The sequence below is a fragment of the Falco cherrug genome, chromosome 1, assembly GCF_023634085.1.
Source record: "Falco cherrug isolate bFalChe1 chromosome 1, bFalChe1.pri, whole genome shotgun sequence".
Classification (NCBI taxonomy): Eukaryota; Metazoa; Chordata; class Aves; order Falconiformes; family Falconidae; genus Falco; species Falco cherrug.
Window position 1 is genome coordinate 24,459,315 of NC_073697.1, and position 16,192 is coordinate 24,475,506.

The 16,192-nt window shown below is 41.5% G+C and overlaps 1 protein-coding gene across 9 annotated transcripts in view; it reads left to right on the forward strand.

Moving 5' to 3' along the window:
- Nucleotides 1-7,393: 7,393 nt before the first annotated feature.
- CCDC158 (coiled-coil domain containing 158) overlaps nucleotides 7,394-16,192 on the forward strand; it is a 59,980-nt gene continuing 51,181 nt past the window's right edge. For all 9 annotated transcript variants that reach the window (XR_003558448.2, XR_003558450.2, XR_003558446.2 and 6 more), the window contains exons 1-7: nucleotides 7,394-7,602; nucleotides 10,513-10,549; nucleotides 12,662-12,792; nucleotides 13,176-13,399; nucleotides 13,784-13,893; nucleotides 14,148-14,475; nucleotides 14,817-14,893. Coding sequence is in view for 5 of the 9 variants with exons in the window: in XM_027799728.2 (XP_027655529.2) it covers nucleotides 7,458-7,602; nucleotides 10,513-10,549; nucleotides 12,662-12,792; nucleotides 13,176-13,399; nucleotides 13,784-13,893; nucleotides 14,148-14,475; nucleotides 14,817-14,893 (1,052 nt within the window). In the remaining 4 variants the exon portion in view is untranslated. The remainder of the gene's footprint in view (nucleotides 7,603-10,512; nucleotides 10,550-12,661; nucleotides 12,793-13,175; nucleotides 13,400-13,783; nucleotides 13,894-14,147; nucleotides 14,476-14,816; nucleotides 14,894-16,192) is intronic.

Consider the following 16,192-nt stretch of genomic DNA (forward strand, 5'->3'; position numbering starts at 1 on the left):
ATACTCAATTGTGAATAATTAAAGTAATAAAAATCTTGAAGGCGTACCATATCTAATAGGTATTTTGTAAGTAGAGAGTACATAGGGTGAGAAAACCATTAAATACCATAATATATACACATACCAACTAGCTGCAAGTATTTATTACTGTTTCCACACACACACACACTTCTAATTAGCCAACACCACATACTGTGACTTAAAGCACTTACTTTCCTCTTCAGAAGAGGTTGCAATGGATTACTGAATATGCTCAGATATGCTATGACTTCACAACACAAGATCACCTCATGAGAGTCCCCCACTCAGTCCCGTTCATAGCAGTGAAATAGAGCAAATTTCTACAAGCCAAGATACTTCCTGGGGGACAAAACCTGCACTTTCGTAGTTAAACAATGCCAAGAGCTCTCATGTGTTTCTCAAATACGTAGCTCCTGAGCAAACCTACCAACTTGAAGAGATGCTCAAGAGTTTTCAAGACCAAGCCAAACACATCATCAAATATAACATTTCAGTGTTACTTTACAACTCTTTCCCTTTAAATTGGGCACCACTCCTAATTTGTCTGCATTTCATTTAAAATAAGAAAAATACCTTTGAGATGATTAATGGCTCCCCATGCTCCAGTCCACCTTTCAGTGTGAATCCCCATGGAGCGCCTCCTTGAAGCAGTGCCTCCAGGTAGATGTATCTTCCTTTATGGGCGATGCTGGACTCTGAAGATGATATGCTGGTGTTAATATTGTCTAACATCTTCATCTGTCCTATCACATACTCAGTCAAATACAAAACCCACTCAGGCAATCACAGAGCAACCAAATTGGAAATTAAACTCCCCAGAAGCCCACCACAAGTCATCCCTGAATACATCAAACAAGACGAGTCTGAGATGGAAAATTCTTCGGAACTAAAGTCCAAGGTGATGGGTTAAAAATGTTTCCCATCAACATTTCAGCATGCTGTTTCTCCTTCAGAACTGCAACGTTTTACTAGTGTTTCAGCACTGTGCTTTCCCCATTCTCAGGTATTCTGGCCATGCTAGCTTTGTAAAGACTTCTCTTCCTGTCTTCAGTATATCAAACTTGTGCTTTTAAAGATGTGGGCAAAAAAATGGAAAAAAAAAGTTTATAGATTTAAAAGCCCCTGGCCAGCAAATTGCCAAAATCCAAACGAATGCTTCATTTGTGATTGATTATCAGTCTTTTCTTCCTTTCTGCATGTGATTTACCATTACAATGGCCTTTTTGCCTCAGCCCACTGCACTAAAAGAATGGAAGCGTCTTCTCCCTCTCACGCTCTCAGTTACTCTGTCCGCTTACTTCACAATTTTCTGACTTGTCAAAAAAAAAAAAAAAAAAAAAGGCTGGGGGAGGAGAAGAGACACAGTCCATTCCTAAAACTATTTAGAGAGGTTTAAAATGTTAAATAACTCCATACTTATTGCATTACAAAATGCAAAAAAGTCTATCACAAAAACTGAAGAAGCAGGTGAAATTAATCCTTTGGGAAAAATGTTAAGTTGATAGCTGAGCTCTTTTCATTTTCTGTGCTCTCCCCGATGATCTGCCAAAGCTGCAGCAGCTACCGCTGCTATGAGGGAGGGTGAGGAAGTGAGAGAGAAAGGGAGAGAGATGGATTAAGGCAAGTAAGGCTGTGCTGCCCAATTGTGCACATCAAGCACGCAATTATAAAATGCAGTGTGCAAAAGCTGGGGCTCACCCTTTTATTATGCCCCCGGAAACCACCATCTTTCTATTGTACTTGCCAAGGAATTGTAACAATCCAAACTGCCAGCTGCTGAAAATACAATGGACCTGTTCCAAATGAACACAGCAAAGCACTGCTAATAATTTTGCTCTCATAAAGTGCTTTTCCTCCACATGCAGCCTACCAACTTCCCTGGGCATATTTCTTTCCCTCATTTACATTGCCATAAAAGGCCAATGCTTTCCCAGTATATGGAACAAGAAATAACACTACAAACTTAGGATACTTTTATTAATGCAGGCAATCACCAATGACTACTGGAGAACTTACTGATGCGGGTGCATCTGTTCTGGCATATATGCATGTAGGCTTAGGCATTTGACTCATCACTTAAATGGGTGTTGACAGTATATATACTGAAGATGTTCAAAAAAATTTTCTTTTATTGGCCCTTGAACTGGATGATAGAGAGGGTAGCCCGCAGACCACTACCTTGACTGCTGGAACAGCTGAGTAAACAAATAGCAGTGCCTATGCCTCTAAGGCGCTCACGCTTTTGATCTTATAGTGCCTGGGACATGCATTATTTCTCCTATGGGCTTTGAAAGCTGTGAATATCTTGTGTTAACAAACCCATAGTGAACTGTGAGGGAAAAACTTTGAAGCTGCGACTAAAATGAGAAATCTTTGCATTTGTTCATGCCCCTCAGGCTGCTCTATTCCCATCCCCTTTAAGATGTTACAGTTTCCCTAGAGCCTTCTTTTTGCTCCATGTGCAAAAAATGCTCTCCCAATAGCCAGGAAGAGGAATGCAGAAAAGAGGCTCCTCCCTTTATTTTTCATGGTAGATGATCCTCAATCCTTGCTTATATTGAGCTTTGTCCCCTCTTCTTCCCTCGCAGGGGCTGAGTTTTCATTAGCTTCACATCCTTGTCAGGCTCACAGATTGCTTTTATCCAGAACTCACCCTTCAGTCTGACTCAAATCAGATTTCTGTAGTTTTACACTCCTAGTGTTTCACTGTAAAAACCCTCATTCCAAGTACCACAAAGAGCAATTCATTTCTGTCCCTCCACAGGCCTTCTAAAGACAGACCAAGGCTCCGGGAGCTGTCTCTTGGGGCCATACATCCTCCTGTCCATAGCCATCAGGACTATTTAAGACTGTGTAAGAATGTGCCAGCCTGTTAACAAGCTAAGATACTTCAGATTATGTCAACTTTCAATACAAAATGTTGGTTACTACACCTTGTCTGCAGACACCAGAATTTCAATAAGAGCTGTATTTCTCATGGTGCCTACAGTGGCTGATGATTAACAGTTATCAACACAATTTCCAAGGTACAGTTTTTCTTCAGTACTGCAATTTGTTTCAGTGAATACAACATCATTTTTGCCAATAATGCCATTAAATTTTTCACCTTTGCAAGCACATAATTTTTTCCCCTTAACTACATCCAGATTTGCTCATCCTTCATACTATCAATCCAGCTCTAAGAAGGCTACATACAAGTGCTTGCCTATATCAGAGACCCATGATGAGATAAGGAAAAAGGTTTGATCAGTCACCCAAAGCAGGATGCCAGATACTGTGCTGCTTTCTCAGCAGGCTCTTATTCTACACAGTAGTTAAAAATCTGTCAGGTGCTCACAGAACCCCATTCCCATCTGTGTTACTTGTACATTTCTCATCCAAGAAAACTGTCTGGGCCACCCTCACAATACTAACTTCTTGGTAATACCCAAATAAGCCAAAGCATTTTTTGAACACTAGAGATAGCAGCAACTCCAGCCTGCACACATGGGATTTAACTTCCTGCCAGACACAATGCAAACAAAACCAGTGCAAGATAACTTAATAACATACAGCAACCATTGATGAAGAAGGGGGGATTAACAACATGGAGAGTAGCATTGCTGTGCTTTAGCTGAAAACTAATTCTTCCGAGAAATAATTTCAGTGCTGAATACAATTAAAGCAACAGTCACCATTCACCTACATATAAACATTTCAAAGTATTAAATACAAATCTTTTTTTCTCATCTTGTCTCTGGCAAGACCCACAAATAGCACAAGTATTTTAGCACTACTTGCTATAAGAAAGGAATTCTTCTGTGAGGAATTCCTCTCAGGACAGAGCTTAAACACACTATGCTGGGGTATAATAGAAGAAACCTGGGTTCAGAAAATTTCTGGTCACACAGAATAATATATTTGAATTAAAATTTTGCAGTTTCAGTGTAAGAAAAAATAAATTGGGAATAGAGTAATATCAGAACCCTCACCCTCAGTTATCAAGTACTATACTGCTAAAGCCAGAGAAATAACCATTGATTTCACTTTTCAGAGATCACAATCAAACCCTACATTTATCATTAAGGCACTGCCTCCTTGCCAGCAGCTGCTCTGACTTTTCCTAAATTACTTCAAATATCCCAAGTTTCTTTTGCAAATGAAGTTCATCAGGGCAACACTGCCCCCATCTGCTGTCAGCATCAGTCGTCACTGTTTAAGATAGATCTAAATGCAAACATTGCACAATTTAGTTCATAGGCATTTGCTATATGTTTCCTTTTCAGAAAGGAAGCAGAATCTTTACTTAGTATTCTCAGTGGTGTTATTGATCTTACCTGGGTCTCTGAACTGGTAAATCATCAGGTCATATTAAAGGTAAACCTAGATATCAAAGAAAGAAAATTGATCTCCTAAATGTTGTACACATCTGTTACTGCTTTTTTGGCTGGGGAATTAAACATTATGCTTAGTTGAAATCTACCTGCTGTTCAGTTATATCCTGTAAGTTCAGAGGAAGCAAATTCACAATTTATCTCTAAAGAGAAAACTACAAAATAAAGCAGCCCTCACCTGTACAGAAAAGACTTCTAAGGAGGAGTAGCATGCCAAAATGGCTCAGAGTTGGATATCAGAGGAGCAGAAGTTAACTGATTACCCAATACATCCAGTTTGGCAGAAATTTGTTCTTACAAGCAGGTTGACAAAAAGCTCAGGATGAGGAAGCGGATGTGATCAACTTGCAGCCGCTCCTCCTTTTGCAGTCTTTTGTATTTCTAGTTGCACACAAACTGCTTCTGAGTGAGGAAAAGGCTCGCAACAGCCCTGTTTGAAAGAATTTATATTTTAAATTGGCAAGGTGGACAAAAGGGGGTAGAAATGTGAGTCTTCGTACCTTTCACAGATAGAAACAGAGGGAATGGGTGACTTGCTCATGGTCATATATAAAGCATGAAAAGGCTGAAAAATGAAAGTAGTGCTTTGCTGTCCTAGCTTACTGGTTTCATCAAGAACAACTTCCCCCCCCCTCCCCCTCCCCCGCCCCCAGACAGGGCTCTGTATAAGCTGAAGAGCTTCAGGAATGTTAAATAATAATGGACAGCCTTCAAGCCCCAGTGGCCCCAGCTTCTTCATTTCCACCCCCAGCCACCCCCCACCCCCCTCCCCAAGGCCTGAAGCCATTCACCTACACATGCAGTAGGACTGAACAAAACACAAGTATCAAACGACACAACTCGCCTCAATCAGCCCAGGATCCCTTAAGAAGTGAATCATTGCTTGTTGGGGTGACAATTCCCTGAAGGTTTATTATATGAGGAATTAGAAACAAGTAAATAGAAAATACGTCTTTTCTATATTTACCTCCAATCAGCTTGAGCTGACTATAACATATCCATCCACTCAACTCTGTAAAATGTCAGTCTTGCGTCTGAAAGAAGAAATTACAGGAAGGAACACATGTTAAGATTCTGTATGGCCTCAAAGAGATTGCAATCAACTACCAATGTTCAAAATCTGCTTCTAAAGAGACATTCCTAGGGATACACAAGGAAGCTCTGCTCAGATTCCAGGTTGGATTTGAGTTCATCATCCTTCCAGGACACAGTATTAAGCCTGCTTTTCTGGACAGGCCTGAGGTGAAATATGAAAAAATCAGAGAAAGGGAAAGACAGAGATCTGAGAGTGAAAGGAAAGAAAAAAGCTGAGAAACAGAAGCAAGCTGCAAAATTCATGAATCTGCATCCTTTTTGCATTGGAAATGGCACTTGTCTTTGAAGTCTGAAAAGAAAGAATTTTCTTTGGTGAAGATAAAGTCTCTCCATTTAATATTACCTCTGGCACAAACTAGCTGTGGGTCCCTCAGTCACTCAAAGCAAATGGAAAAGCAACAAGCAAAGGTGAGAGATCCACCCCTCTAAGGAGTGCACAAGTGCTGTTACAGCTGAAGGCGGTGAATTCAGGGTATCTGAATTCAGAATTGCAGATTTTCTCTCTTCATCTGAATTTCCACCTATCTGACATAATGCAAAGAGAATCACCCTGCTGAAATGAGTTTGAATCAGGAACCAGGAATCAAAAAAGAGCTGTGACAGGACAACACCAAAAACTTACATCAGCTACGTTGTTGTTGTTATACAAGCATTATAACTGTAATAATACCGAGGCCACTTGAGCTGTAACAATCCCTGGTTTTCTATATATTACCATAAGACCTTCCAGAGAAACAGGCCATTTTGCACTCTGAATGGACTAACTTAACAAGATGCACAAAAGCAGGGGCATCAAAGATAAAAGATTCCACGATTCCATGGAGTTATCCAGTATTATTATGCTAAAAGGGTTTTCCTTGTTTAGGCTCAGTTATATACTTTAGAAAAAGAAGAAGCACAAAATGCTTAGGGCAGCCATCACCTCATTTAAATGAATTGTAGTATTTACCTCTGTCTTAGCAGGCTGTGTAGATGACTAGACAGCTTTTAGATATACCCATCTGCTGAGATCAGAGGCTTCTGTGACTAGTTATTTCTTGTAATTGTTTTGTGCAAGATGCATTACAGCTGAAGTCACCTGAGACACCATGGCCAGATGCTGTTACTGTAAGGCTGGAGACCACAGCAAGCTGTGATGACACAGCCCCGTGTCTGAGCTCATCTTGTAAAGAGCAGGTCAAATTCTGTAGACCTTTATTTTTGATATGTGGCATATGCAGAAACATGGGAGGTTCACACAGATTAGTTTCTGGAGGGGTGGGGTGTCCCCAAAAATAATTGAATATTTAACAGTTAAAGCCACTATTAATTCCTTTAACCAAATCTGAAATGGCTGGTGGATATGGCCCTGGTATTTTAGAAGCAGCGCCTCTGCTGGCACAAATTACTCCATTACCTTCCTCAAAAGCTGTATTACCCTTGCACCGCGCATAGTCCTCTCTGTGGGAGTAATGGATCATTTTAAACTTAAGAACTTTATATTTGCCTCTTTCTGGCAAACCTGTAGTGATTCTTAGGTTTTTCTTCTCAAAGATACTCCCCAAATAGAAGAAAAGTTATTCAGGAATTACATCCCACAAGAGTTATTCTGTCCCCAGGTTGTAACTGCCGTTTCAGGATTAGCAGGTCGAAGCAACAAAGAGGCTGGGGTGCTCAGGACCCAAACTCCCAAAAAACACTAGACAAAACGGGCACCTTTTTCCAAGAAAGGTAATGCTCCGCACAAAGCGACGACGCGCCCGGGCCCTGATGGGGAAAAGCTATCAAGTTTCCCCCCCTGTAGCCGACTTTGAATGACAATTTGCGGAGAAATCAAACGCTGGATGCAGCATTTATTGGCTCCCACCTCATGCACATGATCAGCTCCACAGGGAGGAGTTTGTTCCCAAGGCTACCGAGTCGGGTAAAGGGGCTAGGGGTCAGGGGCTGGTGGCTCCCCACCGCTCGGGGGGCAGGTTCGGGAGCTGAATGTGCAGCCCGCAGCTCGGTGGACCCAGGAAGGAATACGAGATGATCAGTGCTCCCCTCCACTGCCAGCCCTGCAGCAAGGAGCAAAACCTCAGCGCGCCGTCCAAAACCCAGGGGAGACAAACCTCACCGCTGTCTGTCACAGGTAGGCGTGGGCTGCCTCCCACGGGAGTTTTCATGCTTCCTTAGCACCTGAGACTGAGCATTGAAACCTGGCTTTAAGATATTGTATAGCATATTTACCTGTAAAGTCCTTTGCCTCTTTTCTCTGCGGACAGAAGAAAAATACTGCTTTTCGGTGCTGCCTCTTTTTCTGGGTAGTGCAATATAAAGTCCTTCTTTCCTCAAGCTGTTTTTCATGCTCTGTGTGTGTTTTTTTGCTGTCGATGCACTGACAACTCTGCAGCATGGAGCAGTTAGGAGAGGTCTTTTTTCAACTGGTTAATTCTTCCTTTTCTTCCCTTAGTCTGAAGTAGTGCACATAAAATTCACTTTCTATCCTTTGTCTTTAAGAACTAGATGAATGGTTTTGCATCTTTTCTAAATTAAAATGGTGTGCTCTCCATTGAGGAATAGTTATGTGGTTTTCTTCTTAGTCAGGTATTTAAATAGATATGTCTTGTCTCCTGAATTTGCTCAGGATCTCGGTTTGGTTTGTTCAGACCTCCAGCTCTCTGATGATTTTGTTTTGGGCCTGGTTCATACACCTGTCCCTGGAAACTTGTAACATGGTGAGCCTGGTATAAGCTGTTAGCTGTTTTTCTGAATAACTTGAAAATAGGGACAGCATGTTGACACTTGCGTGTTCACTCCTTAAATAAAGATGCAAAATGCGACAGTCAGCCATATCATTTTCTTTGCTGAAGTAAAGAGACTGTCTCTTGTCTCTGCACGCATTCTCTCACTGAAAATTGAAAATACCAGTGAGGCAGTCATCTTTGGGAATTCAAAAAACATTTCACCTCTGAAGAGACTGGTGTAAAAATTACAAGGTCTTAATTTTTCTTTCTGAACTGTATTGTGGGGAAGAAAAGGCCTCTCTGGCAGGAGGAAGCCTCCCCACCCCAACTTCTGCCTTCAGTCTGCTCACACACACTTCCCCCAAACACCATGAGAAAGATAACCCAGACCCTCCCCAGCACCCCTATGAGAGGATTTTTATCGCTAGCTTTAAGCAACGCCATCTCACCTGCCGTAACACCCCAGCGCCCCTCAGGGCGGCTTAACTCCAGCGTACGCAGCCTGAGGGGGGCACGCGTGAGCCGCCATTTTGTGGCTGGGGGCTGGTGCCTGGGCTGCGCTCTCCCCCACGGCTTCCCCGAGGCCCCGCTGAGATCCCAGAGGATCGGGTCGCAGCCGTGGGACGGCCCTTTCCTCGTGAGGAGGCCGGAGATGGGGCAAGATGGTTCCCCTCCCCATGAGGGAGCGGCCTTTCTGGGGAGACAGCAGCGGGCACACGGCCCGGTGAGGTAAAGCCCCTCAGAGCTGAGGTGTTTTATAGAGGCTGGAGGGACCTGGGAAAGGCAGGGTGCCTGCATGCTGTGGACCTTTGGTCTGTTACCCTGTATTGTTTGTTTAAGTGTAATTACTATGGATGATTACCATCAAACGTTTGTTGTGCAACTTCATACTGTTAAGGGAAGGTTAATCAGTCCAAGAAGGAACTAAGACAAAAGATCTTCTGGCGAAGCCAGAGTTGAAACCAGATGGACTAAAAGAAGTTGAACTGTGGTCAAGACAAGTTCATGTAGGGAAAGCAAATGGAGGTTCAGTTGTTCTCTGTGAGCCGATTACTACAGGGTCGACTGTTTGAAACCCTGATAAGACTCTTTAAAATACTGCAGGGAGCATTTGTGATGCTTAATTAACAGAATACTGCTTGCTGAATGAATATGTATGATTTTTCTGAGAAACGTAATGCATAAACATATGAACGATCTATATAATCTTGCCTGAATGTAACACAGGGCACGCATATTAGGTGGAAGAATCCCCCATGCATCCAGTGCTGCAATAAAGAATGTTTGCTTCTTAATGCTACTTTGGTGTTAAGGAGTTTTCTTACTCCGCATTTGGGTGACAGGCCAGGCCTGCATGTGTCACCGCTGGGGAGCCCCGCAGGCACCAGCCCGGCATGGTCCTGGCCTTGTGGGGCAGTTGAACTATGTGAGGATTGGAGGCAATGTTTTGATTTTAAGGAAGCATTTCTGGTGCTTGGGGGTGGGATAAAGGGCTCAGCTTCTCTTCATTATGTGACCTTAGGAAGCACCCATGGTGCCCTTCTTCAACCAAAAGGGTATATTGAAGGTGTCAAATTATCCACAGTACAGAAACTGCTGTTGCAGCTACCTCTTGACTTCCAGTTTAGTCCTGTGTCTTCCAGAGGACCAGTCACTTGGGAAAATCCAAATAGTGTAAATAAAATCCCATCAGATACCATCCAGATCAAAGCTAGCCCTGGGTAATAATTTTTTTTTCGTTGTTTCCTTTTTTTGGGGTTTAATTGCCTGAGAAAAAGGTTCACAGACTTGTCCCCAAAGTGCTGTTAATAGCAATCACACTCCCAAAACTCAAGGCATACAAGTCTAGACTTGCCGACTTGGGCTTGCCCCAGACTTCAGTTTTTCTTTTCTTTTGGGCACCTCCAAAAGTGTTTTTGTGAGGAAAAAGGTCATTTGGCTTTAATCAAGCAGATTGAGATAGGCAACAATTGTAGATGAGGTCATGGCAGACATTTATAGAAATCTCATCTCTGGGGGGTTTTGTAGAGAAATTCTGTGTCTGGAAACATCATAGAAGGCTGGTAGTTTATAGGATTTGCCACTTAATTGTTGCAAAACTTAACAGGTGATGCTAACAAGTACTTACAGAAGCCTGCATCTGTGTTACCCTGCCAAAACAAAGCATAAGGCTTTAAAACGGAGAGGAACTGTGTCACTCAGTATCCTTTAATTCCTCCTACAGTATTAAAATTAGGTGGGCAATATTAATTTCTTATTACATAAAGTTGATTTTTGATATATTGGGAAATAAAGGCACATCTTTTTCTTCACAGGCGCTGTTACAATGAATGAGAATATCCAGGAATTAAGGTAGTACGTGGGTTTTGTTTGTTATCAGAGAAATTCCTGTGCCTGCTATCTGTCATTACAGTAAAGAGTACACTCACTGAAAATGAAAGCCAGCAGATTCCTAAGGTGTAGTTTGTTACACTAATGTGACAGGAAAGATAAGAACACAAAATTTAAGGGTATGGGTGTCCAAGGCACTCTGCAGTGAAAGATGAATTACACTGATCATTGTAATTTGTGTGCCAGGATAATAGCTTACTTTCTGTCCACAGTGGAATGCATTCTTCCTGCTGGCAATGGGATTTCTGCACAAACAGCAGGATATAGTACTGCGCTTTGATAATGAGTTTGCATGGCTCCAGGATTCTGCCTACTATTAGATTCAGAATCATTCAGCATTGGAAAAGTAACACTTGTGAAATTCAGTGATTTTACAGTTTTGGGTGATACTTTTTTTCCCTGCCCAGAAGGTGATGCTTGAATTTAGTGATTTTTATATCCAATTGTGTATCAAATATTTGAAAGTTTCTCCCAAAGAAGGATCATTACTGAGTATGAAAATTAGTGGCCAACTGAGAAGAATGGGGATGGTATTTTTCATTCTAAAGCTTTGATTTATTGATTCACTCAGACTTTGATGGATCAAAATGAAGTGTCATCTCACCATCATGCTTATTGCAACAGTGTGTAGTGGCAGACGCATAGAAAAATGGTCAGGAAAAAGTGGTATTTTTGCTTAGTCTGCCTCAGTATCCCAGTGTCCATGGAATTAGAATGTAAAGACTTAGTGAATCTGAATGTCTATCCCAACTGTGACATTTATTAGTCCTGGGGATTTGTCTAGTCATTCTTTTAACCTGTTTATGCATTTAGGTTATACTCTGCGATAACAGGGCACTGTTGGTAGAACTGCCACCCTTGCCTGTAGCTGATGCCCCTTCTTCCTACTTCAAGGGTAACAGACTCTTCAGGATGCTTTTCCCCATGCTCTGCAGTCTCCTTGCATTTGTATCCTCTAATCTTTTTTATCAGTGATGTTGTAGAATGAAAATCCAGGTTTATCGGGATGTGTTAATACAAATGCAGAGAGGGGGCATAACAAGTGCAGTGCGCAGACACAGGGACTTGTTGCGTTGTGAAAAAAAGTGCTGCATGGACAGAAATCAACTGTGTGTGTTGTAATTGGGTCATTTGCCAATGTCACGGTCCTGCAATGTACACACAACAGTACTGATGCTAAATGACAAGGAGCTGATCTCACTGCTGATCTCATATTCCTCCCTCACCTATAGAATTGTCACTTAAAATATTTTCCCATTATTTCAGATTCCTTTTTGTCCCTCAGCTATTTTTTCTTCATTTTTCTTCTTAGTTTTTTTCTGTTTACAGCTTATAGATGAGTTGCCAAAACTTGCCCATTATTCTTACTTAGATTGGATTTCTTTCTCTTTTGGACAGAACAATTTGTTTTGTCTTCCCCCCACCCCCCACACCCTTATCTTTCTACTTTCTTTGCACACACACACATTCCCCCCCACCCCAGGAATGTAGTGAATGACCTGTTGCCTGATCAATTTCAATAAAATAAGATGGTGTGAATTGGCACAGGTGTCCTTCCTTCTGTGCTCAAGGTTTTATATAACCAAATGCTTCTCTGATTCTACAGGTTTTCTGAGATGTTTCTTGTTATGCCTGCAAATGAAGTATTTGACAGATTTGTGTGGGTTTGACCATAAAGTTACAGTTTTGTGTCAGTAAGGTAACATTTTACTAGCCAGCAAGGGTGAAAAACGTGGTAAGAAAAGGAGATCCCTTCTCATAAGCCAGTTTTGTTCTGTTTGTTTGATGAAGTGTTATTTTACTTGCTTGGACTTTTATACATTATGCCTGCTAGTGGCAAAACACGGTAGTGTACTGGACTACAGTGGAGCTACAGCAGTTGAAGATTTGGCACTGTGTTGCCAAATGTAAGTGCAAACCAGGAAAATTCAACAGCATTACCAAACAAATTCTTTGGTTTCACTTCTCTTTTCAGTTACTCGTTTCAGGTTGCATTTGTGACACAGTGCTGTTGGATACTTTTCTGTATTCCATCTTGCCTTTTCAGCAAACGTTTTATGTGCTGTTCTGCAGGGAGGCACTGGAAAGACAAACAAAAGAGGCTCTGAAACTCCATGAAGAAATCGCCAAATTCCCAGTGGAATCAGTGATACCTTCTTTAAGTTGTGAGGAATCTTTACCGAGTGGCAATGTGCCTAATGTGGGCAAGTATTAAATGGATTCCAGAACAAGATTTGGGAGTAAATCACTATTTGCAGACTTGTTATGTGATTTAGAAGAGTGCTCATAAGTTCCTGTTTCATATTTCAAGTTGAATCCTCTTTAGGCCTCGCATCTTGTAAAGCTCTTGTTGACACAAGCCAAAGTTAAAGGCAGAGCAGTTTTAAAATGTCCTCTGAACACTGTGGCATTCCCCACCCCATGTGCAACCCTAGAATTGCCTGGGTTTGTTGTCCTTAGAAAAGGCAGTTCTTAGGTTTGACTGTCAATAGATAGGCACTGAGAGGCACTAATGCCCAGTTTGTACAGGTGACGGTTTATTCTTATCTAACAACTCTTTTGTTTCAACACTTAATCTGCCTTTCAGGTGCTGCTAGCTCATTTCTCGGAAACCAGAATGTTTTAGCTTCTTGCATTCTTAGCACAGTGATGGAAAACTCAGCCTCTTCTAGTATTGGTAGCAGTTCACCCAGTAGTGTCTTCTGTTCCAAATATGAAATGCATACTGATTCTGAGAAAAAAACCAAGATGGAAAACGTTCTGGAAGAATACTCACAGAAAGGTAGAGATGTGCCGAAGAGGCTGAATGAAGTGAGTTGCAAATCTGGGGCAGCTTCTTAAGTATAGATGAGTTGGTGGTGGTGGTGGTGTTGCCAGTGCTATTTTGAGCAGCCCCTTGGTTGCTGTAAATTGTACTTGGCCATCGTGATTCCCACATGCCATTTGACAGGCAGAAATAGAGAACGGGCAGTAATGTGGGCACGATCCTTGTAATCACGTTCCGTGCACCATCAGTCCACCACAGCACACTTGTGACTAGCTGGTTAATTAAGAAATATTTTTTAAAAAAACAAAACCAACCTCTTAATAATTCCCATACCCACGCTGCTTCCTCTCAACCTCATATTTTTAGGTTGTGTGTTCAGTGTTTGGGTTGGTTTAGCTTGGTGGTTTGTTTTTTTTTTTCTCCTTTAGGCCACTGAGCTTCATGAGCAACAGAAAATCAGTTTAAGACTGATAATTGCTGATTTGCAGACCAAACTGATGGAAGTGCAGCTGGAAAGAGATGCGCTTCAGGATGCTAGGTATGAAGGCCAAGAGAGATGTGTTATGGAGAATGTATATATGGGCTTCAAGAGGCACACCAGATTTCCTAAGTGAGAAACTTGCCCTCAGGAAGGAAGGCAATGAGACTATGGCATCTTGGTTTAGAAGACAGCTTATTATGTAGTTGTAAAAGCAGCAGTTAATCTACATAAGTGTTATACCTGTTACTCAGGATAAAAATCCATGTTGGGAATCCTATTTTCTAAACTATTTCTTTGGTTTCCCAATTCAGACAAAAGGAATCCCAGAGCCAAGAGAATGTAAAAATAGAGTTAAAAAGTACTATTGAAGAGCTGGAAGCTGCCAACCAGCTGCAGGAGGAGATGCTGAGGGAGGCTGACAGCCAAACTGAGCATCTGAAAAAGATGGTCCACAGCCATGAGGAAGTACTTTTGGAACTACGTGACAACCTAACAGACTACGAAGGCAGCACAGGCATGAAACATTATGAGCATGAGAACGTTACTAGCCTACACATCCACAACCTGAGCACAGCATTTGCTGACATCCTGCGAGATTTAGACTCAGAGGTGTCCTATCTCAAAGAAAAGGTTGTCCTGGTATGTGAAGAAAGTGCTGCTTTTCCTTCCAACACTCGTGTGTTCTGTTTTTTAGAAAATGTTTTTGAAAACTGCGTGAGCTGCCATCTAAACAGGCCTGAGGAAATGGTTATGGCATAAAGGGGTACAAATGCTGCTTCACAGTTAAGGTGGCAGGTGCTGGTATGCCAGTCTTCTGCGCAGTCCCCAACTTGAGATCGGGTTTATCGCTGGAATTTAACCTGTATTGTACACGTTTTCACAGTTCAATGTGGAACGAAAAGGAAGGAAATTACGCTTTGAAAACTACTGTTTAGACCATCTTTTCTTTAGGATTTAGCATTGTCATCTGTTTACAATAGGTGGAAGAAGAACTTGAGTCATTGAAAAAAGATTCACAGACCCAAAAACAACTTTTGCTTCAGCAACATCAAAATAGGTACCTGTTCTTCATTTATTTATTCATAAAACAAATAGATGTGTTTTCGCATGTTCCACAAATAATTCTTTTCTGATGAAGGTGCGATGGGGAGTGGCTGAGGGGCAGCAAGCAATGTTTTTGAGGACCTAATAAATTTTCTCCCATTCCAGATGTTTATTTGATCTTGTGCTGACAATTTCTTCTTTTACGTACTGCCTCAAAAAATACCATTTTGGAAGAATCTGTACACCTCACTTTTGTAAGTGTCACTGGTCACTTAGGTTGACATGTAGAATTTGTTGGCAGCCTAGTTCCACCGTTAAAGGAAAAAGATTGAAAGTAACCACTAGAGCAGTTACATCAGCTTTTTCTTCCTAATTCCACCAAGAGCGTTGTCCTTCCTTGTTCAAGAAGTCCTGATTTCCCCAGCTATCCACCTGAATTATACAGTAAGCTGTTCAAAAAGGTTGGTAATTCAAAACATGGTATTTCATTCAGAATAGAACATAAAAAATATTATATTTCTGACTACTGAAAAATCCCATTACCTTCTCAGTGGTGAAGTTACTTTTTGCCAAGATTAAAATTATAACCACTGTGTTCTTTATGAGATGGGATCAAGCAGTTTATAAGTGAGTGTGAACAGGAGGTGGCAGCACTAACCGATAAAGCACACGGTGTACGCAGCTATGCAGATAGTATCCAAAGCCAGATGGAGATAGTATGTTTTTTGGTTATAGTATAGAAAATGTTAAGACTGACCTTAATTTGGGAGAAGCCTCATGCTGCTAGTATATTCTACTCTCTGCCCTGTGCTTTTGTTTTGTATTGCCTTTATTTAAAGAGTTAAGCACTCTTCGCCTAAGTTACGGAATGAAGACAAAAAGGGGGAAAAAAATATTAAACCATGCTGTATAGAGGGGAGGCAAAATAGCCATGCATTAAGCAGACTGAGAATTGGGAGACTAGGGCTGGTTCTCTTCTCAGACTGCTGTGGTTCAGGAGAGTAAGGCCAGCAAAGTCAGTGGAAGTTCAAACTGGCTTGAGCTGACAGCTCTGTTCTTGCCACCAGTTTTTGGAATGATGAATCTCTGCTGTCTGAGTTGTGAACAGTTTTTGCAGAGTACATGGCTTGCGTTAAGGGATGAAAGAGTATGTAATAGAAGAGCTGTGGCTGAGTGCAGTTTTAGGTGACTGCATTTTTTCTTCTTTCTTTCTAAATGTTTTGTAGATTCAGATACAAAATTAATTTCCAGTTGCATTATCAGTTGAATCACAAGAATGGCTAAACATTTACGTTGTTTGCGTATATGTACA